Source organism: Dama dama, chromosome 26 (genome assembly GCF_033118175.1).
Source record: "Dama dama isolate Ldn47 chromosome 26, ASM3311817v1, whole genome shotgun sequence".
In the NCBI taxonomy this organism is placed as follows: Eukaryota; Metazoa; Chordata; class Mammalia; order Artiodactyla; family Cervidae; genus Dama; species Dama dama.
In genome coordinates this window covers 43,475,206-43,488,516 of record NC_083706.1, presented here as the reverse complement: position 1 = coordinate 43,488,516, position 13,311 = coordinate 43,475,206, and the positions used below count along the sequence as shown (strand labels likewise).

The 13,311-nt window shown below is 37.1% G+C and overlaps 1 protein-coding gene across 4 annotated transcripts in view; it reads left to right on the top strand.

The window, feature by feature from the left end:
* Nucleotides 1-13,311, top strand: part of SYNE1 (spectrin repeat containing nuclear envelope protein 1) — a 466,580-nt gene that overhangs the window by 390,542 nt on the left and 62,727 nt on the right. For 3 of the 4 annotated variants that reach the window (XM_061130284.1, XM_061130286.1, XM_061130285.1), the window contains 2 exons: nucleotides 8,807-8,965; nucleotides 11,945-12,111. In XM_061130284.1, coding sequence (XP_060986267.1) covers nucleotides 8,807-8,965; nucleotides 11,945-12,111 — 326 coding nt within the window. Of the gene's footprint in view, nucleotides 1-2,381; nucleotides 2,571-8,806; nucleotides 8,966-11,944; nucleotides 12,112-13,311 lie in introns of those variants that run through there. The other variant, XM_061130287.1, reaches the window with a different exon arrangement.

Sequence of the window (13,311 nt, the reverse complement as noted above, 5' to 3'; positions counted from 1 at the left end):
ACAAAATAGGTTATGATGCATATTTGTTAAATGAATCAGTCACAGTAATTATTGTAAATTTCACAAGCTATAGTAGATGTCCCTACTATGAAGTTTACCATTGAGCTGAGACTAAAATCTGTTAAAAAGAACTTATACAGTGAAGAGGAAAACCAGGTCTAAGTAAAACAATATACAAAAATGTAAGCAAACTAAGGACAGTGTGGACTGCAGAGAATAAAGGAAGTGCTTAGTGAACTGGATAAATCTTGAATTGAGTGCTGAGATCAGAGTGGGACACATGGCTTGGTGTAGGGGGAAAAGTGGATGTGTTAGACAAGGTTGCAGCTTGAAAAAGGTACAGGATTAGAGCAGAGAGAGAACCTGGCTGGAGAAAGGTAGCTGTTGGAAGGAAGAACTGGAGAAAAATTCTGGAGCACACTTGGCAAATGCGTGTGTGTGTGTGTGTGTGTGTGTGCGCGTGCGCGCTTTTAAAAGAAAGAATTGTAAGAGGTGATTTTCATTAAGCACATTAATGATTTGCATTCAAAATTCACTTAGCCAACTTTTCCCAGGGCTGTACATTCTCAGTGAACCCAGTGAGAAACTTAAATGGAGAGTGTTGATATTCGTCACACTTTATTCTTTTCTGAGTCTTCAATCCAGAATCTATATCGTCTAGTAAATTAGTGTATACTTTTTAATGTCAAGATTTTATCATAGTGTATATAAATAAAAGATATTTGGTAGATATAGTCATTCAAGAATGATCACAGCAATCTTAAGTTACCCTTTTGAGCTTTGTTCATCTGTTTTTCTTAAAACTGAGACAAGTCTAGCACTGCTTGCTGACTCAGTACTTTTTAGTAGATCGTGTGAAATGTATTAGACTAGATCCATTTCTCTAGCTAATTGAGGTCGGTGAAACTTTCAGAGAGATAACACTTTAAATACTGGCTCCCATCACCTTCCCAAACCTACCATGAAATTCTCTACCCCAAGATCTTGCTCAGGCCATTCTTCTTGCCTAAACTTCCTGCCTAGACTGTTCATTCCTTCTTTTTTGATTTTCTAATCTATCCTCTTCTCTTGAATTCCACCACTCCTGTGATGCCACTGTTTGAGATGCTCAGATCTCTGTGTTTTCCTGTTCCTCTGAACTCCCAACTAAGTTTTGGTCTATGCCATTAGGTGACAGTACTCTGTTCCTCTGTTCCTCCCTTCTTCTCCTTCTTTTTATGTTTGCAACTTGATTTGAAAACTATGAAGCTCTTGAGGACAAATGTTTTCTTTGCATCTCCAGTACCTAGAACAGCTGAGGGTTCATTTATACTGTTGATCATCAAGATAGGACTTTAGGACATTTATTTTATTTCTTACATTCCTCTAAATGTAAAATAATGACAAGGCTTCTGAATATTTTGGAGGGTGAGAAGATTATGAGTATGTAATAATACTTTTTGGCTTAGGAAGACTAGTACTATGGAAGAAAACCATTGTGTATAGAGGATGCTCACTTCCAGTTACAAGCTGAACAAGTTCCAGGGATTTAATGTCCAGCACGGGGACTATAGTCAACAGACCAGATTATATACTTTAAAGTTGCTAACAGAGTATATCTTAAATGCTCTCACCACACATCAAATAATGGTAATTATGTGAAGTGCTAGAGGGGTTGATTAACCTTGTAATCATTTCCCGGTGTATATGACTATCAAATCATCACATTGTACATCTTAAATTTGCACAATGTTACATGTCATCTATATCTCATGAAAGCTAGAAAAGGAAAAAATGTTACATTGTAAAATTGCTCAGCAGACTTACATATAGCTAGGCCACAGTCTGTTTAGAAATACATTTTGAAAGCACCTGTTGATCATATCACATTCTGTGAAGAGATTAATACCTTGCACCTGTGAGTAGACCAAGACAAGTTTAAAAAAAAAAGAGGAAGCAGAAACAGTGTTTCTAGAAACCTTCTCTATTGAGTGTCTTAAGGCCTGAAGCTGAAACATACCCATCCTCACATTGCTTCAGTCTAAAGATTCCCTTGTAGCTCAGTCAGTAAAGAGTCGGCCCTGCAATGCAGGAGACCCAGGTTTGATTCCTGGGTTGGGAAGATCCCCTGGAGAAGGAGATGGCTACCCACTCCAGTATTCTTGCCTGGAGAATCCCATGGACGGAGGAGCCTGGCAGCCTGGCAGTCTATGGGTTTGCAAGAGTCAGCCACGACTGAGAGGCTAGCTAAGCACAGCACACAATTAAATCAGCAAGAGTTTAGTCATGTGGATTCATACCAACGTTGCCAGGATATAACCGGAAGAAGAAGTATAGACCAGTTACTACTTTTTGAGTTAGTGTTTCCGGAGAACTTCTGTCAAGCATGAAACCACAAAAGGAAATGAGCTGGTGCCTATGTCTCACTTTAAAAAGTTAAAAACTTTAGTGAAACAAGGCATAATCCCCTTGTTAAAGACCGAATAGTGTGTTCATGTTCCAATGAAAGCAGCTGGTGAGAAGGATGAACTGACTGGGGCTCCAGACGAGGAGGAGAGGGCCGCCCTGTGCGTGAACACTGCAGAGTTGAGGTAACGGAAATGCGTCCTGCCTTCAAGTAGAACCCCCGAAAGGATTGTTGTGCCTGCGGATAGTCAACGCTTCTATTTGCTTTCATTCCGGCTTTGGTTTGTAGAGCTGTGTGTAATTCCAGCTGAGATATAAATATATCATCATTGTAATTGCTCGGTGTTCTTTCAGATTGTCATGGTAAAAATATTTGAAGCAAAAGAGGATGTGTTTCCTGTTCAGCTGCCTCACACTCTGGAGGTTTTCGCTGGTGTTTGTCAGCTGTTGGCAGTGCAATGTGTTTAAACCCTTGAGAAAACATAAATATGTGCTAAACTGATAAGTAAGTTGAGGGCTTCCACTGAACTCAAAGAACACACCAAGAGGAAAACACCGTCCCCATTATTAGTTTAAATCTTTTGAAAAGCTTTTGGTACCAGTTTGTAACCACTGTTTATGGCCTACCTGTTCCTTCTTTCAACTGCTTCTCTGCGTAAGCAAGTAAAATGAAAATAACAGTTGCATGGTGTGTGAAAAAGACTAGAAATGTGTATTCAAGCTGCTTCATGAACACATGAGTGTCAAAGAGAAAAAAGTGTTAAAAACGCAAATTTTGTATATAGTTGTACTAGTCTACTAGTCGTAATAGCAGTTAAGTAGACTTAACTTTTGTTGGGCTTCCCTGATGGCTCAGGTGGAGAGACACAGGAGACCTAGGTTCGATCCCAGGATTGGGAAGATCTCCCAGAGGAGGGCATGGCAACCCAGTCCAGTATTCGTGCTCGGAAAATCTCATGGACAGAGGAGCCTGGTGGTCTGTGATCCATGGTGTTGCAAAGAATCGGACATGACTGAAGTGACTGAGCATTTAACTTTTGTTAGCTCTTTAGGATGTACTGGTCACTTTCTTGAATTGTTTTCTTGTTTGAAGAATATACTCTATTATGAGCCTACAGTGTTCCAGTGCATAAGACATTTCATATAGCAGACACATGTTTACTGCAAACCATAAACATTTGTTTAATGAAATTTGGGACAAATGGAAGATTAATTTACAAACAATGAAAATAAAGCTTAAGAAAGATGAATAATCTTGCCCTGGTCATAATCAGTAGTAAGTGATAGAGGTTATTTTTGAATCTCATCTGCATCTGGTATTTGATCATAACATTATATTGCAACGTGTATCAAAAACTCAAGCTTTGCCGGTCAACGTGGCCCTCAAATGTGTCTGACCTCCTCTCTCCCTGTCTCTGAAAAGAGGGTAATACCTACCTCTCAAAAGAAGTAGATAATATTTTCTGTTGTGTGGTTGTCTTCCCTGCAGTGTTGTTGCTAAAGCCCTGGAATTTATTCTTGCTTATGGCCAGGATTTGAGGGAAGACTCAGAGGTACCACACATAGCAGAACTATACATCGTCTGAAGTCTGAAGGGCAGGGCTTTCTAACTTTGTATGGAAAACAGTTGCTTTGGGCAATTTCAACTATGAAAATATAGTTTCAGCTTGGATGGCAGTCAAAGCAAAGATTGTAATATTAGAGGGATTCTGATATTCTGTGAATGAAAAAGTTATGTACACCAGAAAGTTCAAAATCTTAGCATTCCAGCAGATGGAAATATACTCTGCCGTCAGAGGTTGAGAGGAAAGTGGCGCTGGAGGAATCGTGCTCTTCACGACTGTCTTAGTAGAACTTAATATAGCTGAGATTTGTCTCTAAAACTTTTAATCTGTGTGTTTTTTTTTTTCCATTCCCATCAATACCCACAATAAGTAAATGCACTATTGTTCTTCCTTGAAGAAAAATTAATGGTAAAGTGAATTATACCAATGGGGAAATACTTAATGGATTCCTAAGTGTCACCTCTACCCAGAGAAATTTTTATTTTAAAATATATTAACTCAAAACAGTGAATTTCTAATGGTAACATTTCAAAATTTGTGGCAGGATATAGGGTTTGCTCTCTAGGCAGTTCAATAAGCTGGACCTGGCAAGAATATCCTGGGCTTATAGTCTAATTCCCAACTTTGTTTTTTTTTGTTTTTTTGTTTTTTTTTTTGAGAAAACTTCTTCAGTATCTTTTTTTCAACTTTTTTAAATGGAAATATAGTTAATTTACAATGTTGTGTTAGTTTCAGGTTTTTAGAACAGTGATTCAGAATATATATGTGTGTGTGTGTATATATATATATATAATTTTTCAGATTATTTTCCATTATCAGTTATTATAAGATTGAATATAGTTCTGTGTGCTATACAGTAGGGCATTGTCAGTTATCTATTTTATGTATAGTAGTGTATATATGATAATTCCCTCCCCTCAGTCACTGTTTCTTTTGGTAATCATAAGTTTTTTTTCTATGTCTGTTAATCTATTTTCTGTTCTGTAAGATCATTTATATAATTTTTTTTTAGATTCCTCATGTAAGCGGTATCATATAATATTTTCCTTTCTGTGACTTACTTCACTTAATATGATAATCTCTAAAGCCATTCATGTTACTTCAAAGTCATTATTTTGTTATCTTTTATGGCTAAGAATAATTCGTCTGTTGATGAACACTTAGGTTGCTTCCATGTCTTGGCTATTCTAAATAGCGATGCTTTGGACACAGGGGTACGTTTATCTTTTCGAATTACATCTATGCCCAGGAGTGAAGCTGCGGGATCATATACAGCAGCTCTATTTTTAGTTTTGAAAGAACCTCCATAATGTTCTCCATAGTGGCTACACCAACTTACATTCCCACCAGCAGTGTAGGAAGGATCCTTTTCCATACTTTCTCTAGCATTTATTATTTGTAGACTTTTTGATGATAGTCATTCTGACAAGTGTGAGTTGATACCTCATTGCAGTTATGATTTGCCTTTCTCTAACAATTAGTTTTATTGAACATTTTTCATATGCCTGTCAGCCATCTGTATGTCTTCTTTAGAGAAATGTCTATTTAGATCTTCTTTTTATTTGTTGATTGAGTTTCTTTCTTTCTTTCTTTTTTTTTTTTATTGAGCTGTGTGAGCTGGTCATATATTTTGGAAATTAATCCCTTGTCAGTTGCATTGTTTACAAATATTTTCTCCTATTCTGTAGGTTGCCTTTTCATTTCGTTTATGGTTTCCTTTGCTGTGCAAAAGTTCTTAAACTTAGTTAGGTTCCATTTGTTTATTTTTGTTTTTATTTCCATTACTCTATGAGATAGATCAAAAAAGATATTGCTAGAATTTATGTCAGAAAGTGTTCCACCTGTTTTCCTCCAGGTGTTTTTATAGTATTCAGTTTTACATTTAGGTCTTTAATCCATTTTGAGTTGATTTTAGTAGATGGTGTTAGAGAATGTTCTAATTTCATCCGATGTAGCTGCCCAATTTTCCCATCAACATGTATTGAAGAGACTGTCCTTTCTCCAATGTATATTCTTGCCTCCTTGTGTTGTGGATTAATTGACCATAGGTGCATGGGTTTATTTCTGGGCTTTCATTGAACCATGTGCCTGTTTTTGTGCCAGTACCATACTGTTTTCATTACTGTAGCTTTGTAGTGTAGTCTGAAGTCAGAGAGCCTGATTCTTCCAGCTTTCTTTTTCTTTCTCAAGATGTCTTTGACTGTTCAGTCTTTTGTGTTTCCATACAAATTTTGAATTTTTTTATCCCAGTTGTGTAAAAAATTCCATTGGTGATTTGATAGGGATTACACTGACTCTGTAGATTGTGTTGGATAGTATGGTCATTTTAACAATATTGATTCTTCCAATCCAAAAACACAGTATTTTTTCCCATCTCTTTGTGTAGTCTTCAGTTTCCTTCACCAGCATCTTACAGTTTTCAGAGTATAAATCTTTTGCTTCCTTATGAAGGTTTATTCCTAGGTATTATATTCTTTTTCATGTGATTAGCTCCCATTCTTTTCTAAGATGCAGAATCACAGAGATTTGGGGCTGTGAGGGACCTTGAATATTATATACCTAATCAATAACAGAGCCAACCCTAGACAGAATTGCTAACTAGGAAGTATATGACACTTTAGAAATATTTTCACATTCATTTGAAAAAGAAAATTCATTCAAAAATCATTGAAAAGTAAAATAGATCTATGGAAAAAAAGAATATATTTATTAAATCAAAATGTAGCAAAATGTTAACAGTTTTAGTCTAGGGAGTATGTCATAGCTGTTTACCACACGAGTCCTTCAACTTTTCTGTATGTCTGATGTTTTTCATAATTAAATGTTAGTGTAAAAAGGAAAATTGAGAGATAAGTGTTTAATGCAGTGAGATGAATGTCAGAAGTCTAGCATTATCAACTTGACTGTACAGAATGTCTGCAAAAGTGGATCATCTTCTCGCCACTCAGATAACATTGTATTTTACTAACATGCAGTTTAACTCAACTAGAAGCATTCCATAGTATCTCAACCAGTACTGCAAAGACAAGAGTATTATGAAGTCAGAAAAGTTTAAAATTCTCAAAAGGATCATTCCAGACCTATAAATAAGAAAATAAATCCATTGTATCTACAATGTATAACAACAAAGAAAAGTCACCTAATAAAAAAAAAAAATTAAGAAATGAACATGGAATTTGACCAGACAGTTCTCCAAAGAAGTCAGACAAATGGTTAAGAACATGAAAAGATTCTGAATATCATTAGCCTTCAGGGAAATGCAAATCAAAACCACAGTGAAATATCACTTTATATACACTAGGATGACTGTAATCCAAAAGACAGATAATGACAGGTATTGGTGAGGATATGAAGAAATTGGAACCCTACTGCTAGTGGGAATGTAAAATAGTATAGTCATTTAGAAAACAATCTATAGTGTTACCGTACAACTCAGCAAGTCTACTCTTGGGTATACACCCCAAGAGAAATGAAATTTATGTCCACACAAACACTTGCACTCAAATGTTCATAGCAGCATTATTCATAACAGCCCCAAAGTGGACACAACTCACATGTTCATTGGTAGATGAATTGATAAATAAAATGTGCTATGTGCTGTGCTTAGTCACTCAGTCGTGTCCAACTTTTTGTGACCCCATGGACTGTAGCCCGCCAGGCTTCCCTGTCCATGGGAGTTCTCCAGGCAAGAATACTCGAGTGGGTTGCCATGCCCTCCTCCAAGGAATCTTCCCAACCCAGGGATTGAACCCAGGTCTCCTGCATTGCAGGCAGATTCTTTACCAGCTGAGCCACAAGGGAATCCCCAAAAATGTGCTATACCCACCTGAAAAAAATATATTCAGCAATTAAAAGGAATGAAGTACTGATGCATGCTCCAGTGGATGAACCTTAAAAACATTATGCGAAGTGAAAAGAGCGAGTCACGAAGATCACATATCAATTGATTCTGATTATGTGAAATGTCCAAAATAGATAAATGCATAGAGATAGAAAGTAGATTAAGGTTGGGAGGAAGATGCTGGGGTAGGCAAAGGAGTGAGTTCTGGGGTGGGGCGGGGGCTGGGTGTTGTATTAATGAAAATGTTACAACACTGATTGTGCTGGTAGTTGTAAAACTCTGCTAATATTCCAAAAAACCACTGAGTTGTACACTTTATAAACAGACAAATTGTATGATGTGGAAATTACATCTCAGTAAGGCTGTTAAATGAAAAAGAAAAGAAACAAGGGTACATAAATAAAAAAGAAAACAAACAGGGGTATAAAAGAGTTTGCTCAAAGTAAAGTGATCAGGATAGAGCTGATCAGGAACTGAGCCTCTCTCTCTGTGTCCCTTGGTCCACCCTCTCCAGACACGTGATGCTCAACTAATTCTGCCTTCTTTCCTTCCTTCCTTTCTTCCCTATTTTTCTTTTTTCCCTTTTCCTTCCTTCTTTTGTCTTTTCTTTTTTTCCCGCCCATTCCCTTCCCCCTTTTCTTATTCTTCTCTTGTTTCTTGTTTATATATTTTTTAGTTAAAGTACATTCAGTGATCCCGTATCATAGCTGCAGAACCAACTGTAGTGAGACGCTGGATTGTTGAGAACCTTTTATAAGAGAACATGCCCGTGGCTCTTGGGAGGGAAGTAGAGCGTTCAGTGTCTCCCACTCCCACTGAATAGCAAATCCTGGTTGTGAAACTCACTAGGCTAGAGCAGTACCCTGAGACTGAGCCTCCGGGAACAGCGGCCTAAAGAGATCCACAACCACTGCTCGTCTTAGTCCACCCAACAGACTTCATTTGCTTCGTCCCTCAGGCTGTGAGTTCCGTTCTGATTATCCTGTTGCGTTTTCTCCCATTTTGAACTTTTCAGCTCTCCTTAAGGCGACAGCAAGTAAGTGAGAGATTGAATGAGTGGGCCGTCTTCAGTGAAAAGAACAAGGAGCTTTGCGAATGGCTGACTCAGATGGAAAGCAAGGTTTCTCAGAATGGAGACATTCTCATTGAAGAAATGATTGAGAAGCTCAGGAAGGTAACAGATGTGTGGCTACATGTGTTTTACTCTTCGTAGTGTTTAGGCATTGGTACGGAAGATGGCCTTACTCCTAGTTGCTTTCCTGACAAAGGAGCACTCTTACAAACACTTCATCTTTTTAATATGAAATCAATGTGCCTGGAAAGGCCTCCTTGACATATAAATCATATAGAATATTTTCAATTTGTGATGAAATAGATTGTCTGCTGATAGATAACATTCAGTTTTTTTGGATTTTATCTGCCTGTTCAGTAGGAATTATTTATGTGTGTTAGTTTTCTTTGTTTTTAATCAGAGTATAATTGATTTATTGTTTGTTTTTAAAGAGGTAAAAATCACTAGAGAGGAACTAAAAGAAAAAATTCCTAGGATCCATTAAACTGACATTTTCTCTATAAAACATGATTTATAGACAGTTACAGGAATGAGGACTCTTCTGGGAATTTTAGCTTCATATTAATTTCAAGTTATATATGATGATGAAAGTATATTTTTATGTTCAAATGGATCCAGAATGTTTTTCATGTCTATATAGGATTGGTCAGTTTTAATAGCATTTTAAAGTGTTTTTGATGGTTCCAGTGATGTTTCCACACTGCATTTGAACAATTAATCATTTTAATTTTATATTCCTCTTAAGCACATATTGCCATCTGAAATACAGTGCATGTTCCTGATTTGTTTGTTATCTGTCTACACCGGAAGCCCCACTGGACTGTAAGCTTTATGGGAACAGGAACTTCGTCAGTTTTGTTCACTGCTGTAGCTCCCGACTTCTCAGAAGTACTCAGCCATTATTTATTGAATAAATAAGCAATAGCTTCACTCATTCTGAAAAGAAATATGAATAAGTATTAGAAAAAATTATCTTTGTGTATGAAGTTATTTATATTATATGTTGGCTTTGGGAATTGTATTTTTATTTTACTCAATGGGTGTGCACAGGCACATACACAGAAAAAAAAAACTCCGAAGCCAAGATGTGATATTCATAACTTTACATGTTTAACTTAAAAGTGCAAGTTCTAAGCATCAGCATTTCTATTGGGTCCGAATAACCCAATAGAACATCTTATGGAAAAACCCAAATGAACTTTTTGATTAACCCAATGTATTTAATATTGTAAAGCTTTAAAATGTGGACTGAGACAATACATATTTCATTTAAGCATCTGTAACAGTTCTGCCCTTTGCTGGTTTATGGGTGACAGAGACTGTTCTCTTAGACATAATTAGTGTAATAGATTTTATAGTGAAATTTGCTATAGAATAAATTTTGACCAAGTGTATTTATACTCCAATTGATTTTATCATGAAATTTAAGATCCATGTTTTGGGGGTATGGAAAAAACTGTCTCTTGAGCACAATGCAATCATAATTTAAAATTTAGAAAAACTGTACCTTGACACACAGATAATTTTGTACATTTAAAATATCAACTATACCATTTTGTATATATATATATAATAAGTTATGGACTCTAAAAAAATCTTCATGAGCTTGCACCATGTGGTGTCTCTATTGTAGAGAAAAAGAATAGTCTTGGTAATTTTTTCAACTTAGGATAAAGAAATTAATAAACAGACTGTAACTATGATATGGGTACCTCCTGGCATTGACACTCTGCTTTTTGCTTTAAAAGACAACCTAGGCAGATTATTTTACTATAAATACTGTTCTAGGGTTGGAGTAATTCCATTGACATTAAACGTTTCTCAGTAAAATGATCTCAAATTTGTAATGCCATATTGTAACTATTAATAAGCATTCATTTCATTGGTCTTTGACTCCCACGGGGTTGAAGTAACATAGAAGGGTGAGTGGGTGGGGTACTGAGCCTGAGGACAGCATTCAACCCTGAATAGAATGAAATTTCACTGGCTCCTCCCATTCTTTGGGGGCCCTTTTTACTGACTTGAAAAGGTAGCACTGTTCCCAAGGGAATTTTAGAGCCATAGAAGGTTAAAATACCCATATCCTTATAATACCTGTATTTGTATATTATTTTGTTGAGAAAATATTTGCTGCCTGCCTAACAGAAGCTTAAGCCAAAAATGAAAAAGTTGATTCTAAATTTTGGATGCTGTCACTATGGCAGGAAAGTAAGAGGACCATTGGTCCAGAGGCTGGGAGGAGGGAAGAGGGGGACAGATAGGGGTCAAGAGGAGATGGCCTTTATCATCCCTTAAATCATACTGTTCAGTGGTCTATCTCAGTGACCTTACTATAGACCGTATTGAGAGCCTGTCCTGCTTACCTAAAACAGTCTTTAGGAGGAGCTCCTATAGAAACTGGGTAAATGAGGGAGGTTTGAGGCGCATTGATCCTCTAAGACTAAAGGTCATTATTGTTGAGACTTATGTCAATGATTTATGGTGTTGTAAAATCAGTATTTTACACTGTATAGAGGATAGCTCCTTAAAATGAAAGTAATCTTTTAAAACATTCTGTGCAAGTAACAACTGAAATTCACACGCACACCCACACAAACATATATATTTAGATATATGTACATGCAGACACATCTTATAAGCCTCTTGGCAGTTATGTGTAGGAGGATTGAGTCTAAATATAACATGTGGTTGGTGATTACAGCAATAAGGTATAACTTCCCAGCATTGAAATACTTCAAGTTTTGTCTTTTGTTTCTATGTATACACTTACATTGTTTTTTTTATTTTTAATACCTATTTTAAGTAAAAAGAAAGCCCCCCCCCCCATTCCCTTTAAGAACATCTATATAAAAATTCAATCTGGACTTTGCCTACATACTGAAAATCTGGACTTTGCCTAACTACTGAAAATAGCAGGGACCATTAATTCCTGTGTACTAGGACTCATATTCACATAGTGTTCCCTATGCCCAAACTATTTCCAAGCCGTAGAAAACTGTAATTACCCTGTTTCTAGTAAAGCTAGGCTGAATGCATCAAGAATATGCTTTCTGACCTCTGTGATTGCTATTTATTACACAGGATTATCAAGAGGAAATTGCAATTGCCCAAGAGAACAAAATACAGCTCCAGCAAATGGGAGAACGACTGGCTCGAGCCAGTCATGAAAGCAAAGCATCTGAGATTGAGTACAAGCTTGGCAAGATCAGTGACCGGTGGCAGCACCTTCTGGACCTCATGGCAGCCAGGTAAAAAGGACCTGCGTCAGCAGGACACGTGTGCAGAATCTCAGCACATTCAGGCCACCTTCCATTTCAGCTGCAAGTCGCCCAATCAATCTCTGCGTTCCTCATCCCACCACTTTAGTTCACGCTTGTCTCATAAGTGTCACTTTCATTAACTTTAAAATTCCCCTTCATGCTTCACAAATTCAGTGGTGTTTTCATTTAACTAAAAGAGAGAAAGTCATATCCAAACAAAATCCATTCCCGAGGGGAAAAGTCTTTATTCTGAGGCTTCATAGGTGCTGACAAGCATCTGTGAAGGGTGTGTTTGTCTGAAGTGGCAAAAAATATATATACATATATATATTATATTGTATTATATTATACATACAAAGTGCATTTATATATTATATATATTTATAAAATATATAAAATCATATTCCTACTGTATTTTTTATTAGTAAGGTATCAGAATGAAGCTAATTATTGTCACTTTGCTTCGACGTAAAAATAACCTGCTGCATGACTGTATTTGCACTTAGCTTTAGTGATATCTGTAAGTGTCTGCTTCGTGCCTGAGAGGAATATTACATCAATTTCTGTTGCGGAAATGTTACTGAAAGGGTGAGGTGGGGTACAGCTGCTGCTCAAAAGCCAATAAACAGGCCAGATCAGTGGAAAGGAAAGTTTGGTTTATTTCAGATGCCACCAACTTGGGGAGGTGGGGTGGACATCTGTCCAAAGGCTGACTCCCCCCACCCCCCACACGGCAACCAGTGGGGCAAGAGCTTTTATAGCCAGAAGGAGGGGACTCCATGCAGAAACAGCACAGCCGGCTCTGACAGTCATCTTCAGATTGGTCATCAGTGGTCTGACCAGTGTCGTTTTGATTGTTTTAGGGACAGTTAGCCTTTAGTTCCAAGGTCCATTTGTTCCCATTTCTTTGTGGCCAGTTCTCAGAATTGTGACAGCTCATGTTCTTGGTATAGCCTGGTCATCGTGTAGTTAACTTTTCCACCTGTGTTTTGGAATCTATAAGACAGCTCACAGGAAATGGCTCAGAATATTGTCTATAGCCTTTGAGAAAGGACTAAAGGTCCTTGACTATGCTTAATGACTACATTATTATTATTTAGTCTCCTCTGACTGTTCTCCCTTGATTCTATATTTCTTACTTCTCTGATTAAACTTATTCTTTGACTAAGGTTTTCCAAAGACGAAAGG